Genomic DNA, 20,241 nt, shown 5'->3' with positions numbered 1-20,241 from the left:
AAGTGAGCTGCCAGGTCTTGCATTTGTCTTGTAAGAATTAAATATTTGAGTGAATTCAGCTTTACTTAATGTAAGTTAGAAACATAGTGTATTATTTTTCTATATAACGTACACTGACTCTTTATTCATTTAATCAATTTATTATATAAACATTGACTGACCGTGTATTATGTGTCAGGCACTGTGCTAGGCATCGTAAATCAAAAATAAAGTGATCACAACAAAACACAGCCTGTGTCTACCACATTTGTCATGGACAGTCAGAGCTGCCTGCAGCCTTGTAAATCCTTTGCTCATAGCTCCTATTCCGAAAACTTGTTGAATTAATGAACATGTTATCACTAACACATTTTAAAATCAAATGTCTGTCTTCTACTTATTTACTTAACACAAAATTTTTAATTAACAAAAATCCACATAGTCTTAATTTATGGTTATGCAAAAATAATTCTTGAAAACCATATATTCTCTTTTTCTGACATAGACAAGCCCCTCTTTGTATTTATTGGGATTACATTTAGCCTTTTCTGAAATTGAGCCCAGAGTCTGAGAGCACCTACTTTTCCACTTGTAAGATTAGGACTCAAATAAATTTAATACCAAGAGAAGAAATTATTAAATGATATATAAACAAATACAAAGTATTTTAAAATAGTGTTACTACCAGGGGGGAGAAATCTATCTTCCAACTGATAATTTCATCCCATCATTTCCTGTTTTTAGTTTTTTTGATCTGTCCAGGTGGCTGGGGTCACCCATAGGTGGTGGCCAGGTGACAGAACCAGACTGGTCTAGTCAGGCAGTTCGGTGGCCTCAGATGAGCCCTGCCTCCTTTGCTTTTGGAATCCTCCAGTCGGGTAGTCCTGTCTTCTTTCCTCTGACCACATTCCTACTTCCAGCATTGCTACTAGTAAGCGGAGCCTTATCTGGAAGTTTAACTTGTCCAGTGCTCTAATTTCTTGGAAAATGAGGACCCAACTTGATATAATCAAATTTCTCAGTACAGATCTTTGATTGGATCCTCATTGCTACCTTCAGGTTCTTGAAACTCTTACTTTCCACCCAGTTTCTTCTTTATTTATGTCAGCCTATCAGAATCTCTTCTGTGCTAATGCTTGTTGCCATTTCCAGTCTGTCTGTGGCCCGTCTCCCCCCCCCAGTAAAGCCATACGTGTCTGTCACCTCGCTGAATCTCCTGAGAGCATCTGTCTGTTAGCTTTGTTGGCTGTCATAGGCTTTAAACACTCGGCTCTATCTTTCCTCACTTTCCAGTATAACTAGCCTGTGCCAAACTACATTTCACCATCCGTTTGTCCCAACTCCAGTGAAATATCTAATTCCTTCTGCTCTGATCTTCCTAATGTCAAACAAACTCCCATTCCAAGAGCCCCTGTCACAGCACCTGTGAAATCCTTGTTGGGTAGTTTGTCCGTCAGTGGTTTCTATAAATTCATTTATTCAATAACATTCAGTATATGCCAGGAGCTGAGCTGGATACTTGGAATATAAATCCACATAAGACAATGTAGTTTGTGCCCCCAAATAGCATACTACAAGGGAGATAAAATGTGGTTAAAAATAGACCTTGTTAAAGTTAATGCCAGGACTTTGAGCTTTGTTATTCAGAGATGGAGAGCAGGAAATACGATTACAGCCAGAATGAAAAGTAAACCTTTACTCCAGGTCATCACAATGTTGGCAGTGGGGCAGTACAAGCGGTGGTGGCTCTGAGATCTAGGGAAGTCTGTTCATGAGTGAAATAGTAAAACACTAGATCTAGGGAATTTGTCCTGAAGCTTTAAGGAGACATTTTAGATTTTTTTTAAATGAGGAAGTATAAATTATATAAAATTTGTTACTTGATATCACTAAGAAGGTGTACAAGCTGAAACTATAGTCAAATGCACAGAGTTTAGTTACTAGTGGTTGAAAAATCCATGGCAGGCTGTTATAGGTAATTTTGGGTTCAGCTCCAACATTTTTAAGCCTTACATCAAGAAAACTATCTACCAAATATACCATATAATCACTTTTTGAGCTAATGTCAAATCCATTTGATATTTTCTTACAGTCTCATAAACTGAAGAGAAATTGTACAATGAGATGTCATTATTTGGCCTCCCACAAAACTAAGAATGACTACATTCCAGTGTTTAATCACATTAGATTATAGTATAGTGAAATCAGTTTTAGTTTTTTAATATAAGGAAATCATATTTTGAGTATTGAGTGAACATTCATAATGCCAGTATATTGATTTTAATTGTAGAAATATTTTTAAAATGCAATTAGACGGAATGGTGAATATATGAAATATGGTTAAATAAGCTCTTCAAGTGACTTTGGAATATTTTAAATTGTTAGAGTACTAAGCTCAAATAATATTTAGATCTAGCTAGAATTAAGTGCCATTAGGTAATTAGACAACCATGAGGATGAGAAAGCACAGGCTCATTTCATGTAATCAGTCAGATCACTTCTAATGTGATTTTTCAGTCCGTATTTTCTGTCCTTTAATTAATTTGTATTGATAAATACGAAAGTAGCAGGGGAAAAACAACAGTTGAAACAAAGTACAAGAATATGGTTGGAGAACAGCTTGCTCAGACAAATTGAGTAATGAAGGGGAAAGAAATTATTTTTAACATGAATTTAACAACTTTTAGTTCAGGTCCATCCGAAGTTTGGTTTCTCCCAAAGAGCAGGTTGTATTTTTCTTCCTTCACTCCCCTCCAGTGTCAACAGTTGCTTTGCTCTTCATAGATCTGGAGAGAGGAGCTGGTTTGAGTGAAATTTCTTAATTTGGAATATACAACCTTTGGCAATTTAGTAGAATTCATTAAGACTGAATGTGTGCATGTGTGAGTTTATCTACATATATGTTTGTATCCACAGGATATGCAAATGTATATCCTACAAATATGAAAATGAACAGAAAAAATCCTAGGTTTGTTTAGCATGGCATATGTCAGCTATGATTTTTTCTTTTTTCTCTGAAAGGGCTATGCTTATGTATTTCCTGTATTTTAAAATTAACAGGTGGCTCCTCCATGGACCCCTCAGAGAGCATTATCTTGTTAATAGCACTTCTAGGAGCTTACAGACCCAACTTTACAGAGATATAGAGAATGACGCAGTGCACGTAATTTCAAATAACATAGACTTCTGCCTTAGTTACTTGCCCAAATCTCAATTTCTGACATTAGTGTGTTTTTTATACTATTTCTAAGGAAAAGAAGACGGATAGCAACCTACCAATTTCTTAGCACTATCTCAATATGAAATGGGAACTTGAATAATAAAGGGGAAAATGTTTAATTTATAAAACTTTTTAAATATTTGAAGGTCTTCTGTTTGTAGGTATAACACAGTTTATATTAAATTAGAATTTCATAGCAGATTCTAAACTGATATAAAATTTAGTTTTTAATCATCATAGAGGCAGATTCAATCTCTTCGTGTATGTGTGTGTTCCTCCTCTCTTCCTTTTCCTTGCTATGGAAGTTGATTAAAGAAGCTATTCTATTTCTGCTGGAGATCCACTTAATAGCAACTATTTTCCCTGAATTGATTGAGCATATTTTCCTGGAGACTCAGAGTCAAACATGCAGCTCTACACACAGCTTATTTATATTCAATTTATGTTTGTGAGCGCAATGCATTTTCTAATAATGTTCAGGAATTCTGACACATAATTCTTTTAAATGTATTAATAATATATAAATATATTAATAACTTCAGCTTTCTTGGGTATACATTTCCTAAAAATGTTTGCCAAAAGAATGTCCTATCAAGAAAGAATATTATTAATATACCAGTTTCAGAAATTGATAAAAAATATTATAAGTGGTCAGGCAGATCTTGACTTTAAAGTTGCATTTTTTTCCTTTCCTCTGTAAAATAATAGCTATTATAGGAAAGTTTAAGACATTCAAGCAAGGTATTGAAAGGTTTCGGTTTGAGATTTAATAGGCCAAATGCCATCTGTTTCTACAATTTGTAACATTTTATTATTAACAACTGTAGAAGGGGGAGGCAGTCTATTTCAGTGGTGAGGCAGATTTCTGTCCATCTGTGCCCGAGTTGCAGCATGTCGCTTGTGCTTTAGATCGGCATAGCTGTGAGCCAGAGCGGATTCTGGGGCAAGGTCAAGGGTGGAGAAGCCTGTCAGCACATTCTGTCTAACATCCTGACACCTGAACTGGGGCTTTGAGCTCCGCCCCAGGCAGCCATTCTGTTGGGCCTTGGAGCTGAGCCTTCCATACCATCATTTCAAAGGAAAATGTTAACTTTAAACATTCAAAAATATCAGACAAATAACTTAATTTATTATGTGTCTCTGGTTAATGTCAGCTTCCTTAGTAGGGTGGCTCATTTCTCAACAGTTAAATATGTGTAGAGTTCTATGCTAATTTTTTTAACATTTTTTCAGTTCTTCCTTAGTAATTACATTGGGAGTTAGAATCCATGTGAAATTCTGTTTTATTGCAAAACAGCTGACAACGGAAAGCAGGGTGTTAAGACTGACTTTAAAGACTTTTTAAATGTTGCCTGCTACTATAAAATACTTCATTCTTCTTTTGAGAAAACTTAGTATCTAGAATCTCTAAATGTGTGCTTTCTTTTCTCTTTTCCAAAAAGTGCTTATCAGATTGTTGTGGAGGAGTTGCACCCCCACCGAACCAAGCGGGAAGCGGGAGCCATGGAGTGCTACCAGGTTCCTATCACCTACCAGAGCGCCATGAGCGGGGGTGCACCCTACTACTTTGCTGCCGAGCTGCCCCCAGGGAACCTTCCTGAACCCGCCCCGTTCACAGTGGGTGACAATAGGACCTACCAGGGCTTCTGGAACCCCCCCTTGGCTCCACGCAAAGGATACAACATCTATTTCCAGGCAATGAGCAGTGTAGAGAAGGTAAGCTTCCTCCAAGATTTTCTTCTTCACTGCCCTGAGGAAAAGCTGCAGTCGAATTTTATAAATACTCAGCAGCACTTGTCAGTTTAAAAAAAGGGGGGAAATGTTTCTGTTCACAACAGTGTGCACAGTTTTGAGCTGGGGCTCCATGTGCGGCCTGCTGTGGATTCCTGTTTCCTAGTAACTGCTTCCACTTGAACGTGCTTCAGGGGAGCCCACAAGAGCAATTGTGAGCAAAATGGTCTGAAAAGGTGGGAGTGTGGCTGTGCCGCTGGGACTCGAGCCCTAGTAAATACTGGGCATTGTTCTGTCTTTGCTCAGGAGTGGCGCACTTCAGAAGATTAAATTTACTGTGGGATAAACAGAATGCGTGTTGCACAGCAGGCTAATAAACCCTTATAAACTTTTCAGGGGGTACAAGCCAAATAGTAAATAACCAGTAGCAATCCTCTCATTGCAAGTAGGACGCCTGTGGTATATCTGACAGAACCTAAACAGGAGGCTGCCTGGAGATGGCTGGATGCTGGGCCCTTAGAGGAGTTTGTTTTCCGTTTCCCTGGTTGCCCCCCTTTCCCATTTTGGACACTGTTGTTTTTGAGCACTGCCGCTGATCCCAAATGAATATTGAAAAGGAAAACACAACAGGAAGTGTGAAACTACCAGTGGTTCCATATGTGGAGAAATAACCTGGCCTTTCATGCCTCATGCTGTTCTCTGAAAGATTTTCTTTCCTAAAACTTAATTTAATTTTTTTTTTTCAGAGAGAAATAGAAAAAAGAATATTGAGAATAGAAAGTGTCCACAATTTGAAATCCAATAGCAGAGTGACATTTTTGTTTACTTGTAGCTTTATAGGAAATTGCTGGGTTTGGGTAATTGAGTCCCTGAGGTGGGTACTTGAGAGGTGCTGTGAAGTATGTGATATCTGGTTGCAACAGTCATATTATATCTTGGAATAGTTTAATTGGAAGACATAACAATCCATTTACATTTCTGCAGGGACCATGAGAACTTAGGGTATTGACTGGTTGCTTTTGAATGAAAACTTTATCTTTCTGCTTACCCTATATGGTTGGCTTGCAGAATGTGGCAGAGAAAAATATCACAACATTTTTTAAAGTACACCCCAAAGCCACAGGCTGCTCATGGTGTTGAAAATGCTCTCGTCTTCTAGTATATTTCTTCTTAAGAGGGAGTCTTTAGAGGCAAGTCAGATGCCCACTTCCCACCTACACATCATTCCCTACCACTGGTAGCACTGGGTTGTTCAAAAAAGAGATGATGGTAGAAGTTAATATTTCGCTCTCGATATAAAGTAACATGGTGGTAGGAAGCACACTTCAGTGTCTGGGTACTCATCTTTAGAGGGCTGAGAGATTGCAAATTAGCTTTTATTTGGTGTGTGGTATGAGGAGTATTAATGAATGCATGTTACTCATAAGGGATTTTCTCTGGTATTTTTTCTTTAAAAGCTTTGTTATGAATTTTCTCTTCTAAATGTGACTATATCTACATGTGGTATAATCAAAGTACAGAGTAGCAACAATATATTTCACAGTTATCCTGAAAAAGAGTTTTAAAACGGTCATGGCTCCTACCAGCGGAGGTTGGTAATCCTGATAGAGTTAACAATTGCTTTTGGGAGATCAAAATCCCTTTGGGCCTTTATGGAAAAGTGAAATAATCTCTTACTGTTTACTATGAAGGCCTTAGGTCACAATTAAGGAATAGAAGTGCGTACTTTCATTTTTAATTAACGATTCCCCCTCAGTGCTTTATTTTACTTAATTTAAGAATAATAAATGCTTAAGAGAGAATTATAAACTCTTGGTTTATCAATACATAGAACAGGAGTTATAAATGCATCTTTAAAACAAATAGCCTCTGTTTTGTTCACTGGCTTTAACATCTTTTCCAACCTCTCATATATTCAAAGATATAAGCTGAATGAACTAAGTCTAGGATTGTAGGCCTAAAAGTGCATTCCACCTCCTAGGGCCACCCCACAACATTAAAAAAAAAAGTAAAAGAAAAGATAAAAAACAGAATCTGAAATAATTTGTGTTCTTTCCTATAGCTACTACTTCCTCAACCCCATCTGTATAGCCAGAGGAGGAAAATAATCTACACCAAGAAAGATTTATCCCCTAACAGCTAAATTAAAAAGAAAAAAAGAACAGATAAATTATGTTGCAACTGTGATGTAATTTTTTTTAATCCTCACCTGAGGACATGTTTTTTCTTAATTGATGTTTAGACAGAGAGGAAAGGGGAGGGAGGGAGAGAAAGGGGGAAAGAGGGAGGGAGGGAGAGGGAGAGAGAGAGAGAAACATCCATTGGTTGCCTCCAGTATGTGCCCTGACCAGGAATCGAACCCACAACCTTTTGGTGTATGGGACAACGCTCCAACCAACTGAGCCCACCTGGCCAGGGCGTGATGTAATTTTTTGATGATTTTTCTAACCACTGTCATTTTAGCTCCAAGTGAGAGTATGTAATGCCCAACTGTGGTCTGAGTCTACAGCTATGAGGTGAAAATGAAGTTTGCATTTGGGTCTGATTTGTATTAGCTTTGCAAATACATTTGTCTTTCTGATTGTTCAAAAAGTACAAAATGCAAGTAGAATGTCATTATACTTGTCCCACACGAGATAGCCTGTTTCATTACAAGGTGAAAACAGACACCTAAATCTTTAGAAAAATACTGAAAAAAAATTTAAGTTCTTATTTTAGATTTTTAAAAAATTACCTGAGAATACATACAAAAACTGGTTTCCTTACTACTGCAATTGTATTCTTTATAAACCTATCCTATAGCCCCAGGTTGATCTTCATAAGAGTTGTAGTTTATGAAACTGGAAACTTTGTGTATACACTGACTATTTTCTTTCATTTTTACTCCATCAGGAAACTAAAACCCAGTGTGTACGAATTGCTACAAAAGGTAAGAGGTTTGCTTTTCTTTTTTTCCCCAAATTGTATTCTCCTGGTTTCTAAAATGAAAGAGCTTTGTTCCCTGCTTTAGGGCTAATTGCATGTGGCAATTCTATTAGAGTATTTGTGGTGGGGCCCAGTTAAACTGCCAGCGGACTCCTCTACTCACTTGGGCGTCTTTAACACGTGACGGGTGCTACTTTTCATCCCCTAGTAATTGGCTAGAGGAATCTTGTTATGAGAGTAGGAAGGATTTAGAAACCCTTAGAAGGGCTTATTTCTGCCATTTAGCGTCTAAAAGGTCTTGTGCTGCTGATCAGCCAATGTATTGGGAAAAGCTCAGCAATATCAGTTCCAAATAGCCAGGTGCTTGTTTAAAAACCACTGTTACTCCCTGTGGCACAGTCCGAGGTGAAAACAACCAAAGCAGTGCATGTGAGGAGCGTAGGCGTGGCGGCTGGTCCATGTCTTCATCAGTGGTGCAGTTTCATTGAAAACGTTTACTTTTTTTTTTAGTTAATTTTTTTTTTAACCCAACCGACGCCAAGAAATTAGATCTGTGATGGCTGATGGCCCGGCCGATTCCTGCTCACATTTCATATTTTAGCTCTGTTGCCTAGTTTGTTTAGGAGAAAACATTTTCATCTTTGAATGACTATTCAAGTCCAGAGTGGGAGAAAATCTGCAGCATTCACTATGCTTATAATCCTTCATTTAAGACGTACGTGATTGTGCCAACAAGGGGAGGGAGAGAGAGATTGCTGTATTTTAACAAGAGGAACAAGAAAAAGCTGTCTGCGCGCAGGCGTGGGGCTCTGCCGAGAGTTGCTGCTCTGGGCTGTTCGCCGCCAGAATTAGTATTAGACCCACATTCATGAGCAGTAGTTGATTCATTTGGGGTAAAAATGAATGGCCATATTCTGTGTGTGCTGGCATCATTCCTTTCATCATTTTTCCTCCATCGAATCATCTATCCGCTCAATTAAGCATTTGTGTTGTACTCTTGTTCGTAAAGGTAATAAAGAGTTTTCTTCTTGACTCATGAGAAGTAATAAAAAAGCTTCACAGAAGAGAAAAAAATGCACTTTTCAATCCAAATACTAAGATTCCTCACGATATTTTTTTAAAGCAATCCTCAAAGAAGGGAAAGAGAAAATATTTACAGATGCATTTATTTTATTTTAAAAACAGCTTACGGATCAAGAGTTGAAATTTTTAGAAGATATTGGCAGAGAGCATTTAGATGTATATCACTTATGCTTTTCCAGGTTTAAAATAAAGCCAGAAATGTGAAGTGGTCTTGCACGAGCCTCCAAAAATATTTGTTGATAATCCTGCTATATTTCTATAACTGAGAAAAGACAGCTACAAATTATTTTAAAATTTTCTTACATGGTTATTTAATTGTGTTGATACAAGCCGTTTGCCTTTTTGTCCCTCTCTCAATACAAATTATGATGAAAACTATCATAGGAGATCTAGACCACAGAAGAGGGAAGATTATGGAAATCAAATTTACTACGTGGCACAGAATATTTGCCAGAAACTTAGAAGTAGTAAGAAAAAGTCCATTTGTGGTCATTTCTTTTTTGTTTAATAATTTATCCCTGCTATACTCTGGGACTCAGGTTGACAGGGTGGTTTAATGAGTAAGAGAAGAAGACTGTGGCCCTAGACTATCTGAGTTCATATCCTGTCTTTGCCCCTTACTGTTCTTTAGCATTTGCAAATCATTTAACCCCTCACTCCCAAAATATGAATAATAGTGTATTAAATCCTCACTATTATTGTGAGGATTAAAATAGTTTATATATGTAAAATACTTTAATAATGCCCCATATTGTGACTATTACATGAGTTAACTACTATTTTCTCATCATAATTGTAATCATTTTTTAAGTTACTTCATAGGATATAATTTGTGTTATGTAGTTATGAAGGAAATATGTATGAAAACAAAACTAAATTTTTATGATAGAGATTATTTAGGGGAAAGTAAATTTTTAATGTTTGCATCCAGATCTAAAGTAATTCCTTCTCTGAACATTTAGCTTTTTTCCACATATGAAAAACCACACTTATTGGGGTAAAATCAACTTGTCTGACCACATTTTGAACTAACATCACATGGTCATCTTTGGTATAAAAAAATTAATATCAAATAAAAAGGTTTCCAACAGGGTATTTTGAAGACATATTTAATAAATGAAATGCCATCACCATATTGACTGGGAAGAGACATTAAGGAACCTTCTGGGTAAGAAATCATTACAGGCTATGCATTTCTAAAACAGTGTGACCAGTTGTAGTTGCCTCCTGTGATTCCCTTGTCCCAACTAAGGCCCCCTCTGGAGAACATTAGTAATATCTGACTTCATCATAGATCTTTCCTGAATCACAGAGATGACTCCACTCCTATGTGGAAAAAACATGTGACAATCAGTTTATGACAATGGCAAGAAAGCACGTAAAGTCCATATAACCTAATCATTACCAATTCCCTATTTACAAATAGGGAATCTCCTGTTAGATGTCAGTCTAGAGTACCAGGAACACATTTGCTACCTTGGCCTGCGTGCTTTGGTAGGATTTATGCTTACGAGTCTCCAGGAGAGCTAGAAAGGAGGGACCCAGACAGTTCCCCTAGAAGCCATGGAAAGAAGGAAATTCCCAGCTCTAAGACATGTGTATCTGCATTAATCCATTCATTCAATATCAGTTTATTTGTTCTGTTGATAAACCCAAATTGGTGTGGGATTGGAATTTTAATTTTGTCTCATGTTACTTTGTCAAATCTTTCTTTGCCCTTTTCTCTGAGTGTGCAGATGGATAAACTATCTTTTTCAGTCATCAGACATTCAAAAATAGCAAACCTGAAAGGAAAAAGAACACTTAGTCTGTAAAGAAGTTACAGTAAGACCCCCTCCCGGAAGCTTCCTTTGGTTGTATCATGTGTGTAGGAGATATTTGACTGAATTTACTTCCATCATATTTATCACAGATGACCTTGAACTTCAGTACAACTCAATAATCTTGGCTCTTAAATTGCACTCTTGCTTTTACCCCTTCCAGAGCTTAATACTGCAGTGGAGGATGGTTTGAAAGCAGGGGTGAGGTCTAAAGAAAAAGAAAAATTAATTGGATTTCCTGATCTAAAATCCTCACCTTAGTTTCTTAAACTGTACTAACATGCTTTATATTTTTGCCAGCAACATGTTGAAGGGCATGGTAAAACATCAGAAAGAAACTTTCAGATTTTTATGTATCATTTTTTTAAGCTGATGGAAATCAGGGTCAACTGTGATAGTTAATTCTGGACATTAAGAAATTCTGGGCAGGGGTGTTCCTAGGATGAAACTAACTTTGAGGAAGCTTCCAGGCCTCTGAAAAATTGTGGTCAGTGATAATAACTTTGTTGTTTTCCTCCAAATGCCTAAATATTCCTGCTTGTACTCACACTCCTTTCTGCTGCAAGGGAACTAGTCTGTGTCCTAGTTTTCAAAAATTAATCTGATTTGGGGTTCCATTTTTCTTGAACTAAGGAAAATGAAAGCATATCTAAGTGAAACCAAGCTGGGAACAAGTACAATTTTAATAAAGCTTAAATCAGTAGTTCATGGCTTGGAACTAACCTCTGTTAAGCATCAATATTTCCTGGTGCTCTGTCAAATATCTTATCATTGTAGAGTCTTTTATATAAAGTATTTTCTCTATTACACTATATTATACTAAAAAAATTAACAGCTAGTTGATTTTTTAAACTCATTTGCAAAACTAAAATGTCCCTTTAGTTTTGTGAAAGTCTAGTAGAATAAAACATATTTCTACAGTGATGTCAAAAGCCAATGCCTGTACAAATTGTTTATTGCTCAAAAATTTCTTAAAATGAAGAACTGTAGGGATGGACTGTAAGGCTTATGAGGATAGAGGTGACAATCTGCTATTTTTTGTCCATGTCTGATATTTAATATAAATGCAATCAGTCTCTTTGGAATGGATGAATGAATGAAAGACTATTGCTGTTGTCCAGAATCATTCTCCTTTTAAAGCCCTGAATACATATCAGTTGTCTTTTTCCCACTACTTTTTATTTTATTGACATAATTTAGAAATAATTCGAGGCGTTTGTTTTCTTTATAGTCTTTACAGAAAGTGAAAAAAATAATGAAAAAGAAAATTTCCTCTTAGTATTCCAATTAGCTTTTGCTTACCTTCCATTTAAATTGTGTTACACTCTCAGAATCAGAAAAAAAAATGTAGAAAGAAAAGTTTTGCCTGAATTATTAATTTTATTATTTCCAATATTAATTTTCACCCTTTCTCTTCATGAGGAGTATAGATTTAAAAAGCAGATGCAATTTCACCCTCCGCCCTATTGGGTCGTGAGTGTATGTGCGTGTGAGGTGTCATCGAGTCAGCTGACTCCTGGAGACTTTATGAATGAGTGACATCCACAATGTTCTGTCCTCAGCATTCCTGCTGAGAGATTATTTACATTACTATAAAGAGAGAGAGCAAATGACATAGAGGCTTTTACTTTGAGAAACTTGTTGAGCAATTCACGATGCATATAAAGACCTGAGAAAAATTAAAGACTGGAAAAAATACAGTAAAGCTTTCATATGTAATATAAGTAAATATGTGTACCACATAAGTATTCTACTAATGCAGTGGGAAGTTTTCAAAAAACAGGCTACTGATGGAAAATTTCTGGCAAGTGATGAATTCTAATCTCTGCTTAGAGAAGCCAGTTGAATTTTATTTACTTATTGTTATGTTTATTTACTTATTTAGCAATGATATATTACAAAGATACTACTAGTTTATTTTGCAGACATTGTACAGATTGAGCATTTGCTTTTATGATAAACTATTTTTCAAATTGAAAACAATGCTTACATACATAAATCTATTATATACAAAATAATAACAAATGCCTTCCCTTAAGTTTTTCCATTAAATTTATTTCTGAAAAGATATAAAAATGAAACATCATCTATCTCTGTTTTTAAGTATATCAAAAATTGCCAAGTGAGCTACGAAATTGATAGTGTTATTTGAGATTGCATCTATTGAAATGTGCAACTATTAAAATAAATAGGCTCCTAAATACTGTAGCTACCACTCATAACCCCTGATTTCAGATCTACCACCAAGCAGCTCTTGTGTTTTCACACACTGACTTCATACTAAGGAATGAAAATGGTATTGGTAATAAGTAAATTTGAACTTAATAAACTTACATTAATAAAATACTTATGTTTCATTCAGTATTTCTATAGCAAAAATGCTAAAATTTTAGTAACCTTGCTTTAATCATGCCCTAATTTTATAGATGAGAAAACTGATGTTCATTGATAATTTAATTTTTCCAAAGTAGATTAGACTGTTAAAAGTATAGAATCAGAAACCTGTTTCCTGTACTTTTTTCAATACACCACACCCATACCACATTTCCTGTCTAGAATATCCAATTTAAATACTAATATATGTTTAATTCCCATCTTCATGCCAACCAAGGCACTGTGATTACCAGAAGACCACTGTAGTAATAATCATTTCTCTAATGTGATTAAAGGCCAGTCCTGAGATTTTTATTTGATAGTTATTGTATACTAATAGCATCAAACTAAGGATGCCAATTTATCAGAGACAGTTTTATAACTTAGAGTTTCATTCAAATAATACCAACAACAAAGTCTAAATTATTGCTTTATTTCTAGAAATATTGCCTTAAGAGACTAATGAGAATGAAATAACTCCTCTACTCATATAACATTTCATAGACATTAATGAGTAAGGGTCAGAAATAACATTACCTTACAGAGCAAAGATGGCAGAACTCTTGGTAATGAGGTTATTTCTCCTGGAAATCACTTTTTTAAAACTGTCAATCAACATTGGGCATATTAACATTTTCAGGGAATCATATTATATTAAATAGACAATGGTAGGCTTAATAACACTTCCCCTCCCCACCCCACCCTCACCCCCCACCAAAATGTCCACATCTGATCCTCAGATCCTGTAGTTATGCTACTTTACAAGGCAAAAATGCTTTGCAGATATTTTAAGGATCTTGAGATATGGTAATTATCCTGGATTATACCGGTGGACTCAGTAAGAGTTCATATAAGTGGCACAGGGGAGGCTCAGAGTCAGAAAACAAATGCGAGGACAGAAGCAAGGACTGGAGCGATGACGTGCTTTGCAGAAGGACAAGGGGCCATGAGCCAAGGAACGCGGGGGCCTCAGGAAGCTGGAAACGACAAATGAGTTTTTCCCTTGGGCCTCCAGAAGGAATACAAACCTGCAGGCATCTTCATTTTAGTCCCGTAAGATTCATTTAGGACTTCTGACCTCTAGACCAAGTTAAGATAATCATTTGTGTTGTTTTTAACCCACTAGTGTGTGGTAATTTGTTACAGCATAAAAGGTAACTAATGTAGGTTTGGCACCTGGAAGTGGGCTCCTCCTGTAACAAAGACCTAAAAATATGGAAGCGACTTTGGCAGAGGCTTCAGAGAATTCTTAGAGCACGAGACAAAAAGCCTAAATTGCCTTTAACAAACTGTTAGTAGCAATATGAATGTTAAAGTCTTTGCTAGTAAGGGCTCAGAAGGAACAAGGAACATGTTTTCAGAAACTGGAGGAAAGGGAATTTTTGCTTTGTCACAGAAATTTAGCTGAGTTGTGTCCTGCAGTTATGTGGGAGACAAAACTGATAAATGATGAACTTGGATACATAGGTGAAGGGGTTTCCAAGCAGTGTTGAAGATGCAGCCTTTTATAAAGCATACACACTCACAAATACAAATACATATACATACTTATATATGTAGGTATTTTTATTGTGCATTGACATGCACACATTTGTTGATGTCATTGTCTTTATATAATGGCAGTACAGATTCCCTATTTTAATCCTTTGATTTTGAAGAAAGCAAATGCTAAATTAAAAAAAAAACAAAAAATAAATCTTAAAGTACTTTTGTTCTTAGCAATTAAAAACAGGTTTTTGGAGTGAATCCGCGTGTCAGAAGATTACATTAATTTTATTGCAATATTACGGTATCATGAGCTCTGCCTCTCCTTTTTCTATATTTATCCTATTGCAGGGTTAAAAAATTGAAATCCAGTTTGGCCTCATTGAAACACATTTGCAGAGAGTTATAGAGCATTGGTTTATGGTTATTACTCCATAATAAAGTATCCTTTATCCCCTATTCGTTTAGTGTCTGAAACTATGCATTCTATTCTGTTTTTAATGAAATGTGGATTACTTTAAAGATTATCTCTCCGATTGAATAAATGGCATTAGAGTTGAAAGTTAATTGAATCTTTCTTGAATGAGCAGTGACCACTATTGATAGAAGGGAAGATAGTAAATGACATACTTTTGAATTTGTTTTATGTGTTTAAAACTTTTAGATTAGTCAAGTACTTTTTTATCTTTTTAAGATCAGTTTTCTACTATTTCCTATTGCATTTATAAAAATCTTAGAAAAATTCTAATTGACTTTAAAATAAAAATTTCTCAGATTTTGTGAAAATGAGATACAAAAAAATGCCACATATTGAGCACATAGTTCAGTGTGTTTTTATTTTAAAGACAGAAAGTGAATGTTACCGCTCAAACATCAAAATAGTTCTGGATTTTTCACATCTTGTTTTTCACACGATCACAACCTACCTTCAAAAATTTGGAATTTTGTTCCCTTCTTGCATTTTTTTACTCCTTTAAGTGATTTGCTAGTAAAGAAATTACTATTTCCACTTCATTGTGTAAGGAAAGGTAGAAATTAATGTTCATAAATATGATAGTGGAGGAGATAAAGTGATCCTTGCCACGTTTTATATATCCCTGGTAACAGTAGAAAGTTCACAGTTTGAGTATCAGTGACCCTTAAGTAAATATACAAATTGTCCTTTTAAACCAAAGCTACTCTTCCTGGGAGATGTTTGTGTGTGCAGGTGTGTCTTCCAAGTTGTAAATTCAGAAAGACGATGTTTTAATTGCTGGCTGCTCCGGATATATTTACAAATAACACCTGGCTTTGCATCTGTTCCTCTTAAAATACTGCTCTTTGCCTTTGAGGAACCGATTCTTGGTCTATTTGCTGCTATTTCTCTGATGAAAAATCCAGCGGGGCTATGCTTTGGAGGTAAGATTTCCCTGTGTTAGGAAGACTTCTCTCTGCTCACCCTGACAACCGTCACCTCGGCTCTGACTCCTTCATAAAAAGCTGCTTTGTATCGGCCAGTTACTATTTTTCTGACAAGTTCAGCTACTAGGAGAGAGATAGTTGAAGTAAATGCGCCTTACTGTTGGTGGTCTAACAGTACACTAAAGACTACAGCAGATAAGAACACTTTTGTAGAGAGACAAAGAAAAGAGAATGAAAGGTAGAGAATGAGAGAATGTAGCTAAGACATCACCTCCTGTAATTTGGGCTTTTCACGGGGCTTTCCTATCACATCACGTCTCCAAGTGATGATGGTAACAACTACACTGCTGGTGTCTGATTTTTTTTAAATATAAATTTCACATCATCATGGTGAATACCAGTCATCTCTTGAATACATCTTTGTGCCTTGCTGAATTTCCCTGCACCTAACTATTCCACCAGCTGCTAACCCTTGGGAGATTGTCATCCACTCAGAAAGTATTTATTCCTGTTTACTGTCTGCCGGGCCCTAAGCCAGACCCTGCGCTCCAAGGAGGACGGCTGCGGGATGGAGGCCGCGATGCCTGTGTGCAGCTCCCGCGCAGAGCAGGTTTGGGGTAAAAATAGTCATTGGCCACATCTGTCTTAAATCATGAGATATTTTCCTCCACCTGGAGATTCCTCAACTCTGCCAAGATCTGGTCTTGGAAATGAATGCTTCTCTTTTCATTCTGGTAGAATATTCCAAGTCTATGTTATAGATTTACTATAATTTCGGATTTAGCAATAACCTCCATTTAACAAATATATTTTTGTCTGAAAACTATGTAGGCTTTAAATCTGATTTTATGAAACAATCACCAATGTTATGTGTTGTAGATACAATTTTTTTCATGTGTGCCCAACCCAACCTGATGAGAATCTCTTTCCAGACTTTGCGATTATAGAAGCATAGCTATATTTCTATAGATAGAAAAATATACAGATTTTTTTTAAAGGGTTATCGTCCTAAGGTAGTGGCCTGAAGCTTGCTTTTTTTTTAACTTAAAATTTTGGTCTTGCACATATTTTCAAGTTAGAAAATACAGGTATTCCACGGTGTATGAATGTATATTTAATCTTTCCTCTGTTGATGGACACTTAGATTGTTCATATGTCTTGCAATTACATGCAATGGAATACACAGCTTTGGCTAAGGTCTTAATTGTCTAATATAGAATAAATTCCAAAAATCAATATTTCTAACTCATATGCTATTTATATATTTTAAAATAATCACAGCCAAATTAACCTCAGAAAGAATTACACAAATTTACTTTTCAAACAATATATTTGAATGATTGTTTCTCCATACTCATCATTACTAATTGAAACCAGTCTGAATATTTTGCTTATCTAATATGCACAAACATGGTTAACATTTTGTTTTATTGTTAAAAGACTTATGTAATGATACCACCAATTTTGTTTTAAAACTGGTCTATAAAGAATGAAGACAGGAACACATGAACAGTTAACTTTTCAATTTATGTGGTGCATTTTGTTTGTAGTGGATGAATTAAAAAATTAACAATCATTCAAGCTCTTTTATTGAAGGCTGCCTCTTAGGAAAAGCCTAGAAATACTTCTTTGGAATATCTTTAAGTACGTAGTGGTTCTTTCACATTTCCTGAGCTGCAAGCAATTCTAAATCATCTTAGTTTATGTTATTCTTTTGTCAATCATCGACAATCTCTGATTTCAAAATTCTTCAGACTTTCTTACATTGAGTAGGATAGCATTTCTAGAAGTTGTGAAAACTACTTTTTATTTTTTAACAACAAAATGTTAAAAAATAATCAAAGTAGAAGAAACCATGAGTAGCCACGGAGTAAGTTGGGATTTATTAGGTAAGTCAGTTGGCAGAAGCAGATGTGAGAGTGATTTTAAATTCACTGCTAAGAGAACCTTTTTTTAAAAAAAAAAAAAAAAATCCAGTTTGAAGAAGCTATTTGAAAAATTCACACAATGCTTTGCAGAATGGCAACAAGATGAATGTCACAACAATCATAGGAAAAATACATAAAGTATGTTTATGTATTTCAAATTTCTCCTGAAAAAAAACAAAAACCAAAAAACACCAAGTTACATCTCTTCTAAGATATAAGTTGAAAAAAATTAGAAAAATATGCACACCACCAGTTAAGTTCAGTTTGACTTCTGTTTACCAGATGTTTTAATAAAAGTCTTTTTCAGTGTTCAATATAATAATGTCTGTGAAACATCGCTGTGAAACGTCAAGCTATATATATCCTGTTTATTGATAAAGAATGTATGGGTTTGGGAATCAGTGTTAAAACCACATAGAATTTTTCTGTGAAACAAAAAGCTCCAGTTTTTCTCTCAATATAATTAATTATTTTAAAAATCTTAAAGAGAAAAGTTAAATCTCCCCATGATATGTACAGTCATCTATAGTAATGTAGAGCAGAGAAAATAGAAGAATACTTCATGATTCTAAACGAGTTTCAAAATCTTTGTGTCTATCTCACTTGCGTCTTTCTCTTTGCTAATATCTTTCTCACATAGCTATGAAACAGAATATTACTTCAGATATTGCTTCCTTAACAGATTTTTTTTTACTGTATACCAGTTTGATTTAAACATTTCATTCAATTAATCCACAAGTATTTATTAAGGACTGAAATACTTTATATAATCCAGTTCATGTCTCAGTCGTCAAGTCTTGCTCATCTACTTCTAGTCATCTTTCTTCAAGTTAAAAGCAAAACAAAAATAACATCTGATACAAGTACTTCATTCTCCAAAGAGGAATTTTAAAATAAAAAAATGTAGCAGTTTTAAATATTAAAACTTAACATTTAAAAGTATTAAACCATGTTTGATCGCTTATTTTTAAATCTGAAGACTATAGTTTTCACAAAAGAACAGAACCCTTGTTTGTTTTTTGTATCTGTCCCTTCACCGATTCATTTACTTTGTAATACTCTGGATATTTAATAATTTTCTACTGACTGCAAGAATGACTGAATATGTGAATAAATGCAACTTGTTTGTTAAACATGCAAATACAAGAATTTAAAGAAGCAAATATATATTTTTGATGAAGATTTTAATGACTCTTTATCAAAGGGAAGCTTGTGCTAAAACACTTTGGTGGTGGAAATGCTGCTCATCAGAAATTATCAATTTGAATGTGTTTTATATAGTTTTTCTATCATATAGTTGGATGCTTTCTGAAAACAGAAAGGGGAAGTTGATTGGACTGCCTTAGCTGCCTTTCTCTAAAATGAGGCACATTTAGACTTCAATTGCTTTAACTGTGAATATATTTCTTTCTGTTAACTTTTTTAAAAAGCACTGCCCTTTGTATAAAAAATGTAATATGGATAGCATAATTTTGATGATGGCTTAGTTACCCTGTCTCCACAGTTATTGGCCAGGTCATACCTTGTACTGCAGGACTGGTTTGCATTCAAGCAGCTGGGCCTAAATGTAAAAGGAGGTGTTTTTTATATAAGTGCATGTGGTAACTGAGGTGTTCAAATCCTCACTGACATTCATAGGCCCCTAATCAGATCCAATATTGTCTACAAAATTATTCCCGCCTTATGAAATTGACCTTTAATCATCAATTTTTACCTTACAGTGCAAAATCTTTTGTTAAATATAAAACCACCATTTCATCTAACTTCTAAGTTTGTACCAGCAAAATAAAACAAATTTATCTTAATGCAATAATAGCAGACATATGCTGCTCTAAAATCCTCAAAAATCTGGTAAGATGTAAATTGTGAAGATAGCTTTGGAAAGAGATTTGTCAGCGGGGTTTTCATGCTCTAAATCTGACTTCAACAATCGCCACCTTCTCCCACAGTTTATCCATTGTATCTTAGTATCTCCAGGCATTCCTCCACAAAACCCACTTCCAAATTAGGAGCATAGCTCTGGCATCTGTGCCAGGCCCCAAGTGCTACCCTTATGTACCAAAATTAGTAGTGCTTTTCTAAGATAACTCCTCAGGGAATATGACCAACTGGAAACAGTTTAGAAATACTGCAAATGTGTTGTTCAGTCTTTTCCTACCTTCTGCACATCTGCCTCTCCCCTCCACTTCTCAAAAGTCCCATTAGTGTCTTCACCAACATTCCCATTAGTTGTTCAGACATTTAAAACTCAGCTGCTTTCTCTCTGGGAAGATCACACAGCTGAGAACTAGTTTGC

At 35.5% G+C, this 20,241-nt stretch overlaps 1 protein-coding gene across 2 annotated transcripts in view; it reads left to right on the top strand.

Annotated features, from left to right (window-relative positions):
* PTPRK (protein tyrosine phosphatase receptor type K) overlaps positions 1 to 20,241 on the top strand; it is a 434,061-nt gene that overhangs the window by 351,963 nt on the left and 61,857 nt on the right. For both annotated transcript variants that reach the window (XM_087817607.1, XM_087817606.1), the window contains exons 12-13: positions 4,642 to 4,915; positions 7,823 to 7,859. In XM_087817607.1, coding sequence (XP_087673733.1) covers positions 4,642 to 4,915; positions 7,823 to 7,859 — 311 coding nt within the window. The remainder of the gene's footprint in view (positions 1 to 4,641; positions 4,916 to 7,822; positions 7,860 to 20,241) is intronic.

This window comes from Miniopterus natalensis, chromosome 5 (assembly GCF_054644295.1).
Source record: "Miniopterus natalensis isolate mMinNat1 chromosome 5, mMinNat1.hap1, whole genome shotgun sequence".
In the NCBI taxonomy this organism is placed as follows: domain Eukaryota; kingdom Metazoa; phylum Chordata; class Mammalia; order Chiroptera; family Miniopteridae; genus Miniopterus; species Miniopterus natalensis.
This window is presented reverse-complemented; position numbering and strand designations above follow the sequence as displayed.